The sequence below is a fragment of the Camelus ferus genome, chromosome 8, assembly GCF_009834535.1.
Source record: "Camelus ferus isolate YT-003-E chromosome 8, BCGSAC_Cfer_1.0, whole genome shotgun sequence".
Lineage (NCBI taxonomy): Eukaryota > Metazoa > Chordata > Mammalia > Artiodactyla > Camelidae > Camelus > Camelus ferus.
In genome coordinates this window covers 24,730,496-24,747,679 of record NC_045703.1, presented here as the reverse complement: position 1 = coordinate 24,747,679, position 17,184 = coordinate 24,730,496, and the positions used below count along the sequence as shown (strand labels likewise).

The following is a 17,184-nucleotide window of genomic DNA, read 5'->3' as shown; positions in this document are numbered from 1 at the left end:
ACAGGAAGATGGAAGCAAAGATTGGCAGCACCCAGGCCTGGAAGAAGCAAGAAGAATCCTCCCTTCGAGCCTTCAGAGGGAGTGTGGCCCTGCAAACACCCTGATTTCAGACTTCTGGCCTCCAGAACTATGAGAAAATACATTGCTGTCATTTTATTTTATTATTTTATTTTTCCCTTAACAGAGGCACTGGGGATTGAACCCAGGACCTTGTGCATGCCAAGCACATGCTATACCAATGAGCTATACCCCTCATCCCCATGTCATTTTAAATCACTGAATTTGTGACAGTTTGTTTCAAAAGCTCTAGCAAATCAATATAGTCAGCATTCCAAATTCTCCACCTGGCCTGCTCTCCAGCCTCGTTTTCCTGTTCTTCTCCAGCTTTATCCTCCTGTTTGCCTCCTTCATTTCCTATATTGCCTTGAAGCTTTTGCACATGCTGTTCCAGTGCATGGATTGCTCCTCTTCCTTCTCCTAGTATCCCTCCAAGACTTCTTCAGGGAGAAGTTCAGTGACCCTCTAACCCTTGCCAGTCCCCATAAGGTCCCCTCTCAGCAGCATATAGTCCTTTTCATTGCCCTTAACATAGTTTGTATCTTTATTAGTGTGATAATTAGATTCTGTCTCTCTACCAAATTGGAAGCTTCGTGAGAATGGGAACCCTGCCCATCCTCGCTATATTCCGGGTCTAGCCCTGGGCTTGCTGTGTCATAGCAATCGCTTTTTTGAATGAATGGCCACTGTTGCAGAAGCATTTGCAAACCTTAGTAAACTCTCACAGACTTTTGAGACAGCTGTGAGTGGGGAGGTAGGGTGACCATACTATTTACCCTCCAGAATTGACCACTTCTGAGAATGAAAAGGAGTGCTGTTAATAATTACAAGTTACCTGGTTACAGTCCTGGTAACAAGTTGTACTGACCACAGGCACAAAAATGAAGGCAGGAGGATAGCCCAGAAAGGACTGGGCTAAAACATTTTGGAGAGAAGGAGAGAAGATAATTTACATTTGCTCGTTTGCCTCTGCATTTTCATTGCTTTCTTCTGCATCACGTATTTGTTCATTCGTTTATTGTCCACCCTTCTCTCAAGAATGTGGTTCTATGAGGGCTGGGACTTGGCCTGTCTTATTTGTTGCTCTATCCCATACCTAGACTAGTTCCCAGTGCATAGCAGGTGCTCAGTAAACATCTGAATGAATGTACTCACAGCTGAATGGCGTACCCGAAACGAATAACGGATGAAGAATCAAAACATAGGAAAAAAAAAAAATCCTCAATTTGAAAGCTTAATGAGGCTCAAGCCTAAAGGAGCCAGGAGGCGGAACAACTGCCAAGGTCTTGGGCTGAGGCTGCAGGAACGAAGGCCCCCGGGGCCATCGGGCTGTGGCGCGGTTGAAAGCAGCCTTCACCTCGCCCACCTCGCACTCGCGACGACCCTCTTTCCGGATGCTAACTCCCGGCTCACCCACCTCAGCCCCTAGGATCCCTCCGGTCCCTGCCCTCCTGGCACACTCTGACCCTAGCCGCCGCCTCCCCGAATCCCACTGGATTCCGAGACCCCCGCGCTCCCCCTTCCCCTCATCCCTCTCGGCCTCGGGCCCCGCCCCCCGCGGTCCGCACGGACAGGCTCGCGCAGCACAGCGCGCCCCTCGCGCCCGCCTCTGCGGCTGCGCGCTGGCGGGGCCGAGGCCGAGGGGAGGGGGTCGCGCCGGGGGCCGGCGGAGCTGCTGTGGCGGCGGCGGCGGCGGCGGGAGACGGAGTGAGCCCGGCGGCCGCGGGCAGACCCGAAGGAAACGGAGGAGGCGGTCATGTCTCGCTACACGAGGCCCCCCAACACCTCCCTGTTCGTCAGGAACGTCGCGGACGCCACCAGGTGAGCGGCGGCGGGGCCGCAGGTAGGGGCGCGGGGGAGGGGCGGGCAACGGCCGCGGCGCGGAGCCCTGCGGGTCTGCCCCGCACCTCCTCGCCCGCCGAGCCGGGGCTCTCCGCGGAGGAGCCCTTCCCGGGGGCGGTGGGAGCCGTCGGGCCACTCGGGCCTGGTCGGGACTCGCGCCTCCGCCCTCTGGGCCGGCGTTCCGCCCCGGCGCAGCCCCACGTCCCGGCCCCGCCGCGCTTGGCCGCCCCCTGCACCTCGGCGGCCGGCGGATGCCCATTCCTTCCGCCAGAATCGGCAGAGCGCCGGCTGCCTCTTGCCCGGGAACCCGGGTCCCTCCCCGCCTCCGGCGGTGAGTGTTTTCCGCGGGCAGGCGCCTACGTTTCGGCCCCTTTGTCGCCGTGCCCGGATAAAGCCGCGCGCCTTACCTCCTAGATGAGAAGGAATTGGGGATGGTGAGAACGCGTTATAGAATAATGCGTACCTTGGGCCTTGTGACTCCCTTTGCCTGTAGTAAGCAGTCTGGTCTACTTACAGGTGGTGCTGGTTGAATTTTATTTGTTGCACAGTTTTATCGTACATACAAAGGATAACTTCAGTGAATGAGATAGATATGCTTTTCTTTAAAGTTCTCAGTGCAATATAAACACCCGTCAAAATGGTTTGGATAGACTTCCCTGGTCGATTCTGATGCTCTCAGTCCACCTGCCCCCCACTGGAGTATTGTCTCCATAGTACCTAAACATGGATCTTAAGGATTGACTTCTTCGTCTAGCAGTGTCTTTCTCCCTTAATAGGAACCACAGGGAATGAAGGGAGTCGGGGCACTAATAGACATATTCGTATCTTTGGGCTCACTTAATTTACTCCCCAGCCCCCTCCGCCCCCCCAGTCTTTTTAGGTATTCAAAATTGTGTTATTGTACATAAAGGAAGGCTGAAACTCAGAGTTCTAATGACTTACCTGGGCTTCATGACTAGAAAGATATTGGAGCCCTTGACTCCAGAGCCATCAGGAGTAATCATCATTTACATCTGAGAAGTAAATGTTAAGGTTTTTAAAATTTGATCCCTACTATTATATATGTCACAACTAGAGACTATGAGTTAATGTACCTTAATTAACATCTAAAAGATGTCTGTGTTTATATTTCTTCTCTCAATCTGTTTATCAATGTTATGAACAAGCAAAATTCATAACTTGGGTAAGATTTTTTAAAATGTCCACATTTAAACAGACCACTTGAATACTGAGTAAGATAAAACCTCTCTAGTATGCCTACCAAAAAAAAAAAAAAAAAAAAAGAAAGGTTTCCAATTCTCATGGCCACAGGGGCCAGCCAGGGTAATATGAATAAGTGAAGTTGTCAGGTTAAGGGACAATAGGATAGTGTGGACTGTGGCAAATGGAAAAGAACTTATACCACCTCAAAAGGACAGTGGCTGCTACTAAGCTTCGGCTGGTGACTACTGGGGGGACATTTGAACTTGTTGCCACATCTTTTTAATTTTCAAAAGAAGTCAGAAGGCTGTATTTTGTGTGTGTAAACTCAGTTTCAAAATGTTGGCATTTATTAAGTTGAATCATATGAAATTCCCATTTTTGTAGATATAAAAGCTGTAAAATGTTGACAGTTTCAACACTTTTAAAAAAATGTTTAAACATTGTGTAGGCCAAATAAAACGTATCTGCAGGTGATGTGACCGCTGAACTAGATAACCAAGACTGATTCTGAGATTTATTGATTTCCTCTTCCATTTTTTTCCACCACTTTTTAACATTGTCACTGGGAGGGTGGCATTCAAAATCTAGGAGGTTTGTATTAATGAAACTGTAATAATTGATAACATTTGTTGAGTACTCACTGTGTGCTAGGCATTGTACTAAAAACTTTACATATATTACCTTATTAAATTTTTCAATAACCTTATGTAACAGATAAGAATCTGAGGTTTAGAGAGATTAAAGGTCTTGCCTAAAACTGCACAGCTGTTGAATAGTGTTATGAAAGTAAAATCATCGCATGTAACCTCAGTTAATAGCTTTTTTTTAAACCAGGTGGCATGTAGTATAGGTTAAATAGCAGTATGACACCTAGACACATTTTATATTAGCTTTGACAGTTAGTATGCTTATAAAGAGAATCATTGGAATAAATGTTAAACATGGTTTACAATTATATATATATAGTATGATTTCAGTTATATAAAAATCAAAGAAATGAAAAAACTATATATAGAAAATGAGCCTGGGAAGAAATCCATTTAAGTGGTTTTCTTTATCCTGTTTCCAAACTTTATTTAATGTTAGTTTTATAACAAAGCCAAATTTTATTTTAAATGTTTCTTTGAAGTAGCCATTTTGTATATGATAAAGCATAAGACATTAAAACACATTATAGGTTAGCATAAAATTTGTTAGTAATGAAATGGAGCACAAGAACTAAAGACAGATTTAAAAATACATTTTACAGTTTTATAATTTGTGTCACATTTCTTTTCACTGGTGAAGCAAGATGTGGATCCAGAAGAATATTAATTTTAAATCTTTGCTTTTTTACTGTGTAGAGTAATTTTCAGATATAGTTTGCTAATGGAACAAAGTAATATCCAAATCCCAAATAAAACATTGCTATTTTGAGGCTTAACATCATGTTAGGTTGGGGAGCATTGATCAAGTACTTTGTTGGACAGGCTTAGTAGCATTCTTTGGTTACACTGTGTCTGAGGCTACATGAATATTGATATCAGTGATGATACAGAATAAGTGTTAGATAAAATTCAGCCAGGTTCATGATAAAAAGTCTCGGAGGGGCAGGTGGTAGAGCTCAAGTGGTAGAGCACATGCTTAGCATGTATGAGGTCCTGGGTTCAATCCCCAGTACCGCCTCCAAGAATAAACAAATAAACCTAATTACCTCCCCCCCACCAAAAAAAAAAGTCTCAGCAAACTAGGATTAGAAGGGAACTTCCTCAGTTTAATAAAGGGCATCTATGAAAAACCTATAGCTAATAATATACTTAGTGATGAAACTGAATGCTTTCCTCCTAAGATCAGAATAAGACAAGGATATCCACTCTCACAACCTCCATTCAGCTATTATTGCAGTCCTTACCAGTGCAACAAGGCAAGAAAAATAAAGACAAAATTACAAAGGTAGAAGTAAAACCTGTCCCTATTCTTAGATGACATTTGTTTATACAAAGCTATAGTAAATAATAATGAGTTTTAGTGAGCTATCAGGATACAAGGTAAACTTAGAGAAAATTATATTTCTGTATACTAACAGCAAACAAATAATGAAATTTAAAAAAATTTTATTTACTTTAGTATCAAAAAACATACTCAGGAATAAGTTTCACAAAAAAACCCTGTGAAAATCTCTGCATTGAAAACTACAACATGTTGCCTAGAGAAATCAAAGGCCAACATAAATTGATAGATATACTATGTTTTTAGGTTGGAAGACAAAATATTGTTATCAGTTGTCTCCCAATTGATTATATTATAGATTCAAAGCATTCCTGATCAAAGGTTTTTTTTTTAAAGAAACTAACAAGTTAATTCTAAAATATATCAATATGCAAAGTATCTAGATAGCCAAAATAATTTTGAAAAAGATCACTGAAGCTGGAACTTATACTGTCTGACTTAAAGACTTACTAAAATGTTGCAGTAATCAAGACAGTTTGATATTGGCCTAAGGATAGACAAAGAGATCAATAGAGCAGAACAGAGGGGCCATAAACAATCCACACTTACAGAGTCAATTGATTTTTGACAAAGGCACTAAAGCCATTAGAGAAAAGAAAGTCTTTCCAACAAATGGTGCTGTAACAACTGGATATCCATATAGGAAAAAAATTTACTGCAACCTCTACCTCACATAATTTGAACTGGTTCAGCAACTGAAATGTAAAAGATGAAATTGTAAAGCTTTTAGAAGAATGCATAGGAGAATATCTTTATGACTTGGTGATAGGCAAAGATTTCTTATAGAACAAAGAAAGTAATTACTATAAAAGAAAAATTGATAAATGTAGATTTCATCAAAATTAGAATTTCTATTCATTAAAAAATACCATTATGAAAGTAAATGGGCAAGCCAAAGACTGGGAAAAAATATTCACAGAACATACATCTCACAAAGGACTTTTTCTCAGGATAATAATGAACTTTGACAACTCAATAATAAAAAGACAAACATTACTATTAAATATGGGCAAACACTTCACAAAGAAAAATATATAAATGTCCAATTAGCTCATGAAAAAATACTCAGCACCAAACTAAAACCACAGTGAGATTCCACTCAACACCCACTTGAATGGCTAAAATTAAAAAGACTGACAGTACCAAGTGTTGGCAAAGTTTTGCACAACTGAAACTTACACATCCTTGGCATAAAACAGTAAACGACTTTACAGAACTGTTTGGCTTTTTCATAAAAATTAAATATATATGTCCTCTTTAACCCAGAAATTCCACCCCTAGGTATTAACACAAAATAAATGACCCATAAGCATGTAAAGATATTGCACTTCACTGTTGTTTAAATAAATTAAAATTCAAATAATGAAATACCCATTCACTTTGTGTCCTTCAGAATGGTAAGGATTGAAAGATGTTAATAAGGAATTGCATCGCTAGGAATTCTGATGCATATCTTGAGGAGTATAAGTTGATTTGGCCACTTTGGAAAACATTTAGTGAAGCTGAAGATATGTATACTTTCCAGCCCATCAATTGCATTGCTAGTGATAGATCTCAGAGAACTCTAGAAGAGCTCTAGGAAGCACACGCACCATAATGTGTGCTCTGGCACAGTTTGCATTAAAAAGAAACATCTTAAATGTTCATCCACAGAAGGATGTATGAATAAATTGTGGTTTATTCATAACTATACCAATATGGAGTTAAAATGAGTGAACTAGAGCTACATGGTGAAATCTCATGGGAGGAAAAGGCAAGGTGCAAAATTATATGGGGAGTCTGATACCATTTATATGCATTTGTAGTAGAAGTACAAAGTTATACAGAGGAATGATGAACACCAATGATTGTTTCTAAGGTAGAAAGATATAATATCTTATTTCTTTAAAAATACTGAAAATTATGGCAAATATGGCAAGTATTGAGATATAATAAATCTTGTTGGTGGATACACGGATGTTTGTTTTATTATCTCTATACATTTCTGAATGTCAAAATAGGTCACACCAAAAATACAAAAAAAAAAAAAAATTCCTAGAGCCTGGCCCATAGTATGTACTCAATAAGTATTTATTGAATGAATAAATGAAAGAAAAACATTGTCACTCTCCTCTAAATTTAAAGTTAACAGTCTCTCAGGGAAGGCAGACACTTAAACATGTTATAGTGAGTAGTACATGAAATAAAATAATAAATAACAAAAGTATAATAAAGCTTGTCATAACATCGGCTGCACCACCTGGTATTCAGCTTAGTCAGTGTTAGCTGAATCTTTATGTAATAACTCCTATATCCACATATCTGGCTTTAGTCACTAACTTCTAGTCATGAAGGAAAATAAAATTAATTAGTGTAATTTGTATAGTGGCAGTTTTCAGTTTCTTACAGAATGGGTGTACCAGCATCACGTCAATTTTAGCATTTCTAAACCTGAAAGTTTCTTCTTTTGCCTCTCTCCTTCCTCTTCAACCTAAATCTCTTTTCCAGCTATTTAATTTTCTTCATAGACACCATCTTTCTTTTATTTGCCCAAGTTAGAAGCTTTGCAGTCATTTGGGTCTTTTTCTGCACAGTGTTTTGAAATATGCTACATCTTCTAAGCCATGTTTTGTGCTCATAGCTTGATGCTGATTTCTCAGATCTTCAAGAGGCAGTAGGGTTCAGTGGTTAGGAACACAGACTAGTGTCAGACTGGGAGTTTGATTTCACCTCGGTCGCGTTAGGTGAGTTCATCTGTCTGTGCCCTCATCTATAAACAACAGTAGGCTTGTTCTGGGAATTAAGTGGTCTTAAGGTTAACAGTAGCTGGCATATAAACACACTATAACGGCGAGCTCTTAATTCCAAGTATTTTGTGTCTTCAGTTAAGTTGTAGCTCCATGAAGACAAATATTATGCTATGTATTTCTTTGGTATCCCCTCTTTAGTACTATCACAGAGAAGTCATGTAAGTGACTCAAAAATACTTGTCAAATTTGAGAATATGGTAGTTATTTTTGTTTTATGTTTACTAGTAAAACGTCCATCTTTCTTTAAAGCCTGAGAAATAATTTTAGGACTTCTTTAGAATCTAATTCTTGCTATCTGAAAACAGTTAACATAAATGTGAAATTATAGTGAGGCAAATGAATATGTTCTTAATGAAATAGTTAATAGTTAGAACTCTTTATATTGACAATTGAAAAGTCTTGCAATAGCATTAACTTTCAAAAGTGGATATGCTGGGTCAGTGGTTCCCCAGCCTGACTAAGCATAACAGCCACCTACAGTGCTGGTAAAAATACAAATTTCCAACCCCAGTCCAGACTTCTTGAATCAGAATCTCCAGAGGTGAGAGCTGAGAATTTGTATCCTTTTCTTTTTCCTTCTTTTCTAAACCCCAGAGAGATTGTAGATAGTGCTAATCTGGATCATACACTTTCTTTTGAAGATTTTAAGTGGGTCTTCTGTAGGCACAGTATTTTAATCCAGCTATTCATATTTCTTTGCCTTATTTCTAAAACACTTCAGGCCTGAGGACTTGCGCCGTGAATTTGGTCGATATGGCCCTATAGTAGACGTTTACATTCCACTTGACTTCTACACCCGCCGCCCAAGAGGATTTGCTTATGTTCAATATCCTTTATTTTACTGTGTGTGAATAGATTACATACATGTGCATATACATATGTGTATTCAGAAGCATGTGTTATGAGATTAATATTGCCTAATTAAATGTGTTTATTTCTTTATCTCAGAAAATCTAAAGCAGTCCACAGTAGCTGGCAAGCGCCCCCCAGTTTGAACCAACCTGTTAGCTAGAATTCAAGCATAAACCAAGCAGGCGAGACAAAAGACACCTAAAGTTGAAGCATCAAGGAGTAAAAAGGGAGGGTGGACACAGTATAAAGACCTGGAAGAGGGGAAGTCTTTATCAAGCAAAAGACAAAGCCAACACCAGGTTGAGACTTCGGCTTTCCTACATTTACTCAGAGTTCCAGAGTCAAAGCCAAGTCTGATTTTGTTGGTTCTGCGTCTCTTATAAAGTCCATCTTGCAAGCCCTAAAGAATAAAGGTCAAGGTCAAGATCAAGTGACATGGAGGTAATTGCCAAAGTCTCATTTTGTTTTGCAGTACTTGAGCTTTTTCTGTTTTCTATTTAAAAAAAAAAAAAATTAAACAAGTGAACAACTTCCTGACAGCTATTTAGTCATTTTATATAGTTTATTTCCATTTTTAGTTAGGTTAAACATATAATTTATATAGATAAGGGAGTTTAGTGGGATATTATGTTTCTAATTCTATCCCAAGTAATAAAAACATAAAGGTGTTTTTAAAGCAGTAGGTTCAAAGTTAGATATGATCATTTTTAAAGGACCATATCAGTTTTGAGAATGTAATGTTTTAGCTCACTTACGTGTTTGCACTTTTGTTTATAAGTAATTTCTCCTAAATGAATTAAAAAGCCTTTTAATGAAAGAGTAATTTTAATTTCAGAATAAAGAGTTCTGCATGTTGATTTTTTTCAGTGAAAAACCTGATAAATCTTTTATCTGAAAGAAAGGAGTGAGTCCTAAACAGTTTATTTAATAATACTAGCCAATGTTGGACTTATTTTTCCTCATAACATGTTTCAAATTAAACATACATACTACAGCTACACTAATGAATACATTAAAAATGTAGTTACACATTTGTTTCTGTTTTTTTTTTAATTTTTAGATTTACTCTTTTGAATCATAATAGATCATTTGGTAATAAAAGTAACTTCTTACCTGATTATTCATTTTATATTGGAGATGTGAGCTTAGTAACTCAAACTTGTTTTTCTGATTAATTTCATGTTACATGTAAATAATTTTTTAAAAACAATATTTTTACTTGATATTGATGTTCAAAGTGTCCTTAACAGCTAGTCATATTTGAAGATGTTCGTGATGCTGAAGATGCTCTTTATAACCTCAATAGAAAGTGGGTATGTGGCCGTCAGATTGAAATACAGTTTGCACAAGGTGATCGCAAAAGTAAGTGTGACCAAATAGTAGATCTTGTTTATTCAGCAGAATGAGTTTCAGCAATGACAGATTTTTTTATTTAAAAATCTTTCAGAAAATAATACTATTTGAATGGTTTATTTATTGAATGGTTATTTATTGATAGTGAATTATAAGTCTTGAACTTCATATTCTAGCACCAGGCCAAATGAAATCAAAAGAACGTCACCCTTGTTCTCCAAGCGATCACCGGAGATCGAGAAGCCCCAGCCAAAGGAGAACTCGAAGTAGAAGTTCTTCATGGGGGAGAAATAGACGGCGGTCTGATAGCCTTAAAGAGTGAGTACAAAATACACAAGGATTCAAAACTTAATTTTCTGCTTTTTTTCTGGAAAACATTTTAAAAGAGTTTTCAAAAACAGGACACCAGAGTTATTTTAATATACATAGAGAGTCAAGTTTTGTAGAAGGATATGCTATTCTCTGTTTATTATGTATTATTATTTTAACCTGGGTTTATTAGACACCATCCAGTGTTTCATTTCATGACAGACTTAACTTTAACCATTTTAATGGAAAGATAATATACACTGAGGAGAAAGCAAAGAATTTTAAAATGTAATACTTGACAAATAAAATGAGGAATTTTAAATAAATAAAATTTCCCTAAATTAACCCTAGAATTAAGAATCTTGATGTCTGATGATTAAAAACTCATTAAAAATATAATATAATCACTTGTGAAAGAAAGTTGACTAAAGTTAATATAAATCAGTATATTTATAAAAGGTAAATTATTTTCAGGAATAAATTCTAAGTTTGGTAGTATTATAGGAAGAAGACATGAAACTAGTAGATTTTTCAGAAAAAGATACTTGCAAGTTATCTATTTTGCTAGGCAAGAGTTTGTTTCTGTCAGATTAAAAGTAAATCATAAAGGAAACTAATTACTTGGTGAACCTATTTAAATAATAACTAAAATTGTGTTAGTAGAATTGTATTAGCTTAAATTCTTAAACACTTACCTTGACTATTTATCTTTAGTTTTAATGCTGTAAGTTTTTCATAGGCATGTAGAATTTTAAGGCCAGTTCTTAAAGAATGGTCAGCATTTACACTAGGATCCTCTTTCTGTAAGTAATAAAAATTGGCTCTCCTGGACCACATGCAGTACACCTAAGCTATGTATCAGAGCGGCAAGTCAAAGCTGATCACTAGAGCTGCTCACTTTCACTCCAATCCCTCCATTCCTCAACTCTAAGAGCCTGGGGTGTACATACCAGAGCTAGACAGAGAGTCTTTGCCCCAAGTCCCTAATTCTAAAAACAAGGCTGTGAAGTGCTCTGGCTCGAATCCCTCCAGCCAAGTGGAAAGAAAAGATAGGAAGAGAGAACCATGTCCACATTCTGTGACTTTTTCATATCCAAGAATGCTGATTGCTAGAAAATGTGGCCTAGTGAGAGCCCTAGAATCTTACATGTCAGTTCGGCCCCTCTCCTTGGGTGTGAACCAAATGCTTTGATTTTGGCTCATTCTTAGGGAGGCATGAAGGTGGGAGGAGGCCTTAAGCTCCTTTTATGAGCCAGGAGAGCCCAGGTCAGGATTGAGCTATCACCAGGATTGATGTAGAAATAGGAATAGTCATATCATTCTGGAACTTGATTCTTTTTATCATACTTTCTCTGATAGTATAAGAATGTAAACTTCCCTTGGATCTATGGAGAATAATCCATTTTGTCCCATGGCTAAGGGAAAGCCATTTTCCTATTGATTGTTTGGTATTTTGACACTGATATACTCAAATACAAATTATGTTTATAGAACTTAAAATTTGGTGAGAAGAAATTCAGATTAGAAAGATTTTACATGCCATGGTATAGGAAAGCCACACCAATTCCAGTGGTACCGCTTCTGGCTTCACAAAGGACATGAATAGTATGAGAGTGATGTTCAGCAGCTCACATTACTATAGATTAATGAATGGTGCCTAAAGCAGTACTGTCCTAACTTACTGAATAGTATCTACTGGCCTTGGTGAAAAAGACTTAGTTTGTAAAAGAAAAGGAAAAAAAATTGCCCATCTGATTTATTAAGAATATAAGCTGTTTCCAAATGCATTAGAGCTTAGTTAACTAGTTTTCCTCTTGATTGATCTAAAAAAGGTGAATATTTACAGCATTGTCTGTTGTGTAGTGGCAGTAAAGTATACTGCTTGGGGTGGAGGAAAAAAAGTCTGTCAACTGTCCCAATCATCATGGAGTATCAGGAGTAGAAAGAACCACATTTTCTTGAAGACAGTGATGTTCTGCTTTGTACTAGTTATGAGACCATTGCTTAACCTCTCTGACTTCAGTGTTTTTCATTTGTAAAGTTACATGATAGAGAATGCATATCTTACCTAGCTCTTAAGGTTCATAAGGATCAGATTGTGTGTGTGTGTGTATGGATCAGAATATATATATAAGTCTAACATATACTGTAGGTATATTGAGTATGTATGATGTATTACCTTGGACTAAAAAAGGGGTCTCTTCTTTTGCTTTTAGTGGATGTGGAAACAAACTAGCTTGGTGCTATCACTAAACTGTGAACTCTTAGAGGAGCAAGGACTTTTGTCTTAATCTAGAAGACTGTGCTTTAAAAAAAAAAAGACTGTGCTTTTATTTTAAAATAAATTCTAGATCAATATATTTATATTTTCCAGTGCTCTTTAGTCTTTTCTGTAGTTCTAGGCTCTACGTGGGATTATTTTCCTTCATCCTAAAGCATTTTTACTATTTCTTAGAATACAGGTCTAATGGAATAAATTCTTTCAGTTTTTGTTTGTCTGAAAACATCTTTATTTTATATTCATCTCTGAAGGATATTTTTGCTGGAGATAGTTATAAGTTGGCAGGATCTTTAATAATATCATTCCATTGTTTTGATATCCACGGTCAGCTGACAGTCTTAATGTTGCTCCTTTGAAGGTCATGTGTCATTCTCTAGCAGATTTTCAGATTTTTCTCTGACTTTGGTTTTCAGCAATTTCACTGTGACATGCCTAGCATAGTTTTCTTTGAATTTATTCTATTTGAGGTTTACTGAGGTCCTTGAAATTGTGAGTTGATGCCTTTTATTAGTTTTGGAAAATTCATTCTCTTCAGTTATTGCTTCTGCCTTATTCAGTTTTTCCTTCTGGTCATGTGACTATGCACAGCATAACTCTTATGCTCTGTTCTGGATTTCTTGTAATTTTTTTTCTCACTGTATTTCACTATAGTATTTTTCTAATCTTTTTTTCAGTTCACTATTTCTTCTGCTGTATCTAGACTGCTATTAAGTCCATCTAATGACTTCTTAGGTTTAGATATCATAATTTCAGTTCTGAAATGTCCATTTGTTTCTTTTTAAAGATTCTGATATTCTGATGAAGTTCTCTTTTTCATCTTTTTTATCTTTTCCTCTTATTTTCTTGAACATATTAATCATAATTAAAAAATTCTTTTCTGAATGATGCCAGTATCCAAATTGGGGTCTCTTCGTCTTTTATTTTCCTTAATTTTTAGTCATCTTTATCTGTTTTTCACATACATCATAATTTTTTTATTGGATGTTGTCCATTATTGATGAAAAATTATAGAGGTTTTGGATGATGTTCTTCAGAGGATGTTGTTTTCTTCTGGCAGATCACCTTGATCCTGTCAAGGCTTGGCGTGAGGCATTGCTATGGCCGATCCATTCCAGCTTTACCCTTACTTCTAGGGCATGATCCTTACCTGTAGGATTAGGCCCTTCTGGGTTCTTAATTGAAAGCTTGGGTTTTACTCAAGGCTCCTTGATCTTTTGGGGACTTGAATTCCAGCCTCTCTTAGCACAATGTGTATCTGAGAAAATTTCAGCTGCTGTCTTTGCTGACCTTTTGGAGTCTTGTCTTGTGTCTGAGCAACTAGAAGATAGCTAGTGACTTGAGGAGAATTTGTGGGCAGATTTTAGGGGGTTTTGGGGCTGTAATTTCCTCATCTCTGGGATTTTGTCTCCCAAGTCCTAACCATTTGATGACTCTGAATTTTAGCCTCTGTCTCTTAGTCAAATAGCTATTTTCTAACTAGGCTCAATTCCCCCATGCTGGCATTTGGAAAATGTCTTAGGAAAAAAGCCACGGATTTTACCCCTCAGTAATGGTTGTGTTAGTTATTCTCCAATGCCTCCTAACGGTTGTTTTATAAATGTTGTCTAGCTGTTATATGTGGCTCTTTTCTATGGGAAGATTAGTCTAGAACACGCTGCTCTGTCATGGCAAGATTCAGAAGTTCTGCATCTGGTGGGGTGGGTATAGCTATCGTGGTAGAGTGCATGGTTTGCATGCCTGAGGTCCTGGGTTCCATCCTCAGTACCTCCACTGAAAAAATAAATATACCCAACTACCTCTTCCTACAAAACAAAAACAAAAACAAAACACACACGCACACAAGTTGTTTCTAGGTTTTTGTTTTTATAAACATTATTTGATCAACTTTAAATAATTATTTTCTTTCTCTTTTTTTCCCTTCAGATTTTTGTACCTCTTAGGAATTAGGTAACCTAGACTAAATATGCAAATATATTTTTCAGAACTGACTCAACTTAAGATATATCTAACAAAGTAGAAATCTTTTGGTCAAATATTACAAACTAGTACTTATGTTTGAACCAAAATCATGCATGATAAAATTAAGAATAGTTTCTTTTAGCTTACCCAATAAAAACATAACTAATACTATATAAAGTATGTAAGTTCCCTAAAGTGTTGTTTCCTAACCTGTTAACTGTTTTGGTGTGAAATATATACTCTAACATTATGGATATTTGCAGGTCTCGACACAGGCGATTTTCTTACAGTCAGTCTAAATCCCGCTCCAAATCACTACCAAGGCGGTCTACCTCAGCAAGGCAGTCAAGAACTCCAAGAAGGAATTCTGGCTCTAGAGGACGGTCAAGGTCCAAGTCCTTACAAAAAAGGTCCAAGTCGATAGGAAAATCACAATCAAGCTCACCTCAAAAGCAGACTAGCTCAGGAACAAAATCAAGATCACATGGAAGACATTCTGACTCCATAGCAAGATCCCCATGTAAATCTCCCAAAGGGTACACCAATTCTGAAACTAGAGCACAAACAGCAAAACACTCTCATTTTCGATCACATTCCAGATCTCGGAGTTATCGTCATAAAAACAGTTGGTGAACAGCAACAGAAGAGTGCTATGTAGTCTTTAATATAAGTTATTAAACCTCATTATGTTAAATAAAAATTCTTCAAGGCTTACAGAGAATGTGAGTTGACATTAGTTACTTTGGGCATGTGCAAGAAATAAAATCTCTTTAGCTTGGGTTAATAAAGATTTGGTTTCAATTTAAGGGCCCACACCACAAATTACGATGTGAGTAATGTCCCATTTCATGGACCATTTTTTGTTTACATTGTGGCAAAAGGGTACTTTTTCAAAGGAAATAGATAAAATGGAACTAATTGAGAAAATTCTACTTGGATACTAAGTATTAGTAATAATAACTTTTACAAAAATATTTTTTACTTTAAAGCACTTTACTTTCATGTAAAAAGTAATTGTATTATTGCATAGTGCAAACTTAAAACTGTTTAACTCTTTGTCTCCTTTGTGTTTTCTCTTTAAACTTGGGCCAGTCCCTGATGGATATTAGTTCATATTACAAAATTCTGACATTTCTCAAAGTAGAATTATGTAGACATCAAACATGAAAAAGATATATTCTTTCCTGAGCTCAAAAGTTTTATTTTTACTGGGTGGAACAGTATAGAGAAGTTGACATTAAATTGCATCCTGTACCATGTTCACTCACTTCATAAATATCAAAATGTTTTAAAAATACTGAATTTTGAGTGGCTTGAAACTACTCTAAAAATTGTGTATAATGCTCATAATCCAAAAATATTCATATTAAGCCTTATACATTTGAAGAGTGGTACATTTTGTATAAAAATCATTTTATACCATTAATTCTACTTACCTACTTTTCATCTACTGCTTAATATTTTCTTTTTAGAGCTCTAGCTCAAGACATTAAGTTGTATAGAATAAGTCTTATTTATTTTTGAAACTGTTTAAGTGTTCTTGTATTAAGAAACTCAAGACTGCATTCTCAAAAAACAACTTTGCAGTATTGGGATTTACATTACACTGCCCTTCATTTTTTTAAGCCAAATAACTTTATTGATACTCATTGCTTTTGTAGTTGTTAAAACTGAGAGTTTCTTTAAAAATGTGTTTGTAGTTTACGTTTTTCAGAGGGTTTTGGTAGTATTTGTGCTAAAATGGTTTTGCAAATGATAATTATAGGGGATATATTTATAGAGCTCTACTGGTGTACCTTGTTGAATTATATGAAAATTAAAAGTTCTCAGCCCATACAGTTAATATTTGTATGTAGAGTGCTTAAGCATATTTTTAGCATATAGGAGTTAATGTTGCTTCTATTTGTTTTTGAATACAAATTCCTTTTTTTTTTTGTAATTTACATCCTATGTGTAAGAAACAACTTTACAAACTAATTTATATTCTGGTAATATTTGGACAAGTACCATAAATTCATGTATACTGTACTTTCTGAATAGATTTTCTCTAACCATAGCAAAATTTATTTCAAAACTACAACTCTTTGAAGTGTTTGGTTGTAATAAAATTTAGTTATAAAATTATGTGGCACTATTAAAAACTGAAAGGATAGTCTGAAAAAAGAGCAAGACAAATATTAATAGAAATTTTTTGTATTTTCTAAATAAATGTTTTGAGTTTACACACATACATATGTAGTTATTCCAAATACTAACTAGGAATTGATTATAGTGTCTTTACTCTGCATTTAATCATTATCTTAGTAAAAGGCTATAAGGTAATGTTTCTGAACATGCTTAATCCTTTAATTTACCTCTGATTTGGTTTTCCATTGTAATCCCTAGTCTGCTTAGAAGGATACTGTTTGTTTTGATGGAAAAACTGGAATGGTAATAGTTCAAACTTTCTTCATTATTTACCGTGTGCTTGGCACTGCTCTATAGTTTTACATAATTCACCCATCACAACAGCTTTATGAGGTCAATACCACTGCATGTACAGTGAGTGAG

At 36.7% G+C, this 17,184-nt stretch overlaps 1 protein-coding gene across 4 annotated transcripts; it reads left to right on the top strand.

Moving 5' to 3' along the window:
• Positions 1-1,385: 1,385 nt before the first annotated feature.
• SRSF12 (serine and arginine rich splicing factor 12) lies at positions 1,386-15,533 on the top strand. Of its 4 annotated transcripts, none has more exons than XM_032484580.1 (5): positions 1,690-1,878; positions 8,602-8,706; positions 9,991-10,094; positions 10,262-10,403; positions 14,898-15,533. In XM_032484580.1, exons 1-5 carry the CDS (start codon positions 1,814-1,816, stop codon positions 15,265-15,267), a joined length of 786 nt encoding a protein of 261 aa, XP_032340471.1. In that variant the 5' UTR covers positions 1,690-1,813; the 3' UTR covers positions 15,268-15,533. The 4 variants fall into 4 exon arrangements, with proteins under 4 accessions (XP_032340469.1, XP_032340471.1, XP_032340470.1 ...); XM_032484579.1 differs by lacking the exon at positions 1,690-1,878 and adding an exon at positions 2,042-2,230; XM_014554062.2 differs by lacking the exons at positions 1,690-1,878; positions 8,602-8,706 and adding an exon at positions 9,072-9,173 and having other exon boundaries at positions 9,983-10,094.
• The last annotated feature ends 1,651 nt before the right edge of the window (positions 15,534-17,184 follow it).

What these genes read in the sequence shown, in the direction of transcription:
- SRSF12 (XM_032484578.1), top strand. Translation starts at nt 1,452, where the DNA reads ATGCTAACTCCCGGCTCACCCACCTCAGCCCCTAGGATCCCTCCGGTC. An exon ending in AACGTCGCGGACGCCACCAG is followed by an intron (nt 1,879 to 10,261) that starts GTGAGCGGCGGC and finishes TTCATATTCTAG; the next exon opens with CACCAGGCCAAATGAAATCA. An exon ending in CGGTCTGATAGCCTTAAAGA is followed by an intron (nt 10,404 to 14,897) that starts GTGAGTACAAAA and finishes GGATATTTGCAG; the next exon opens with GTCTCGACACAGGCGATTTT.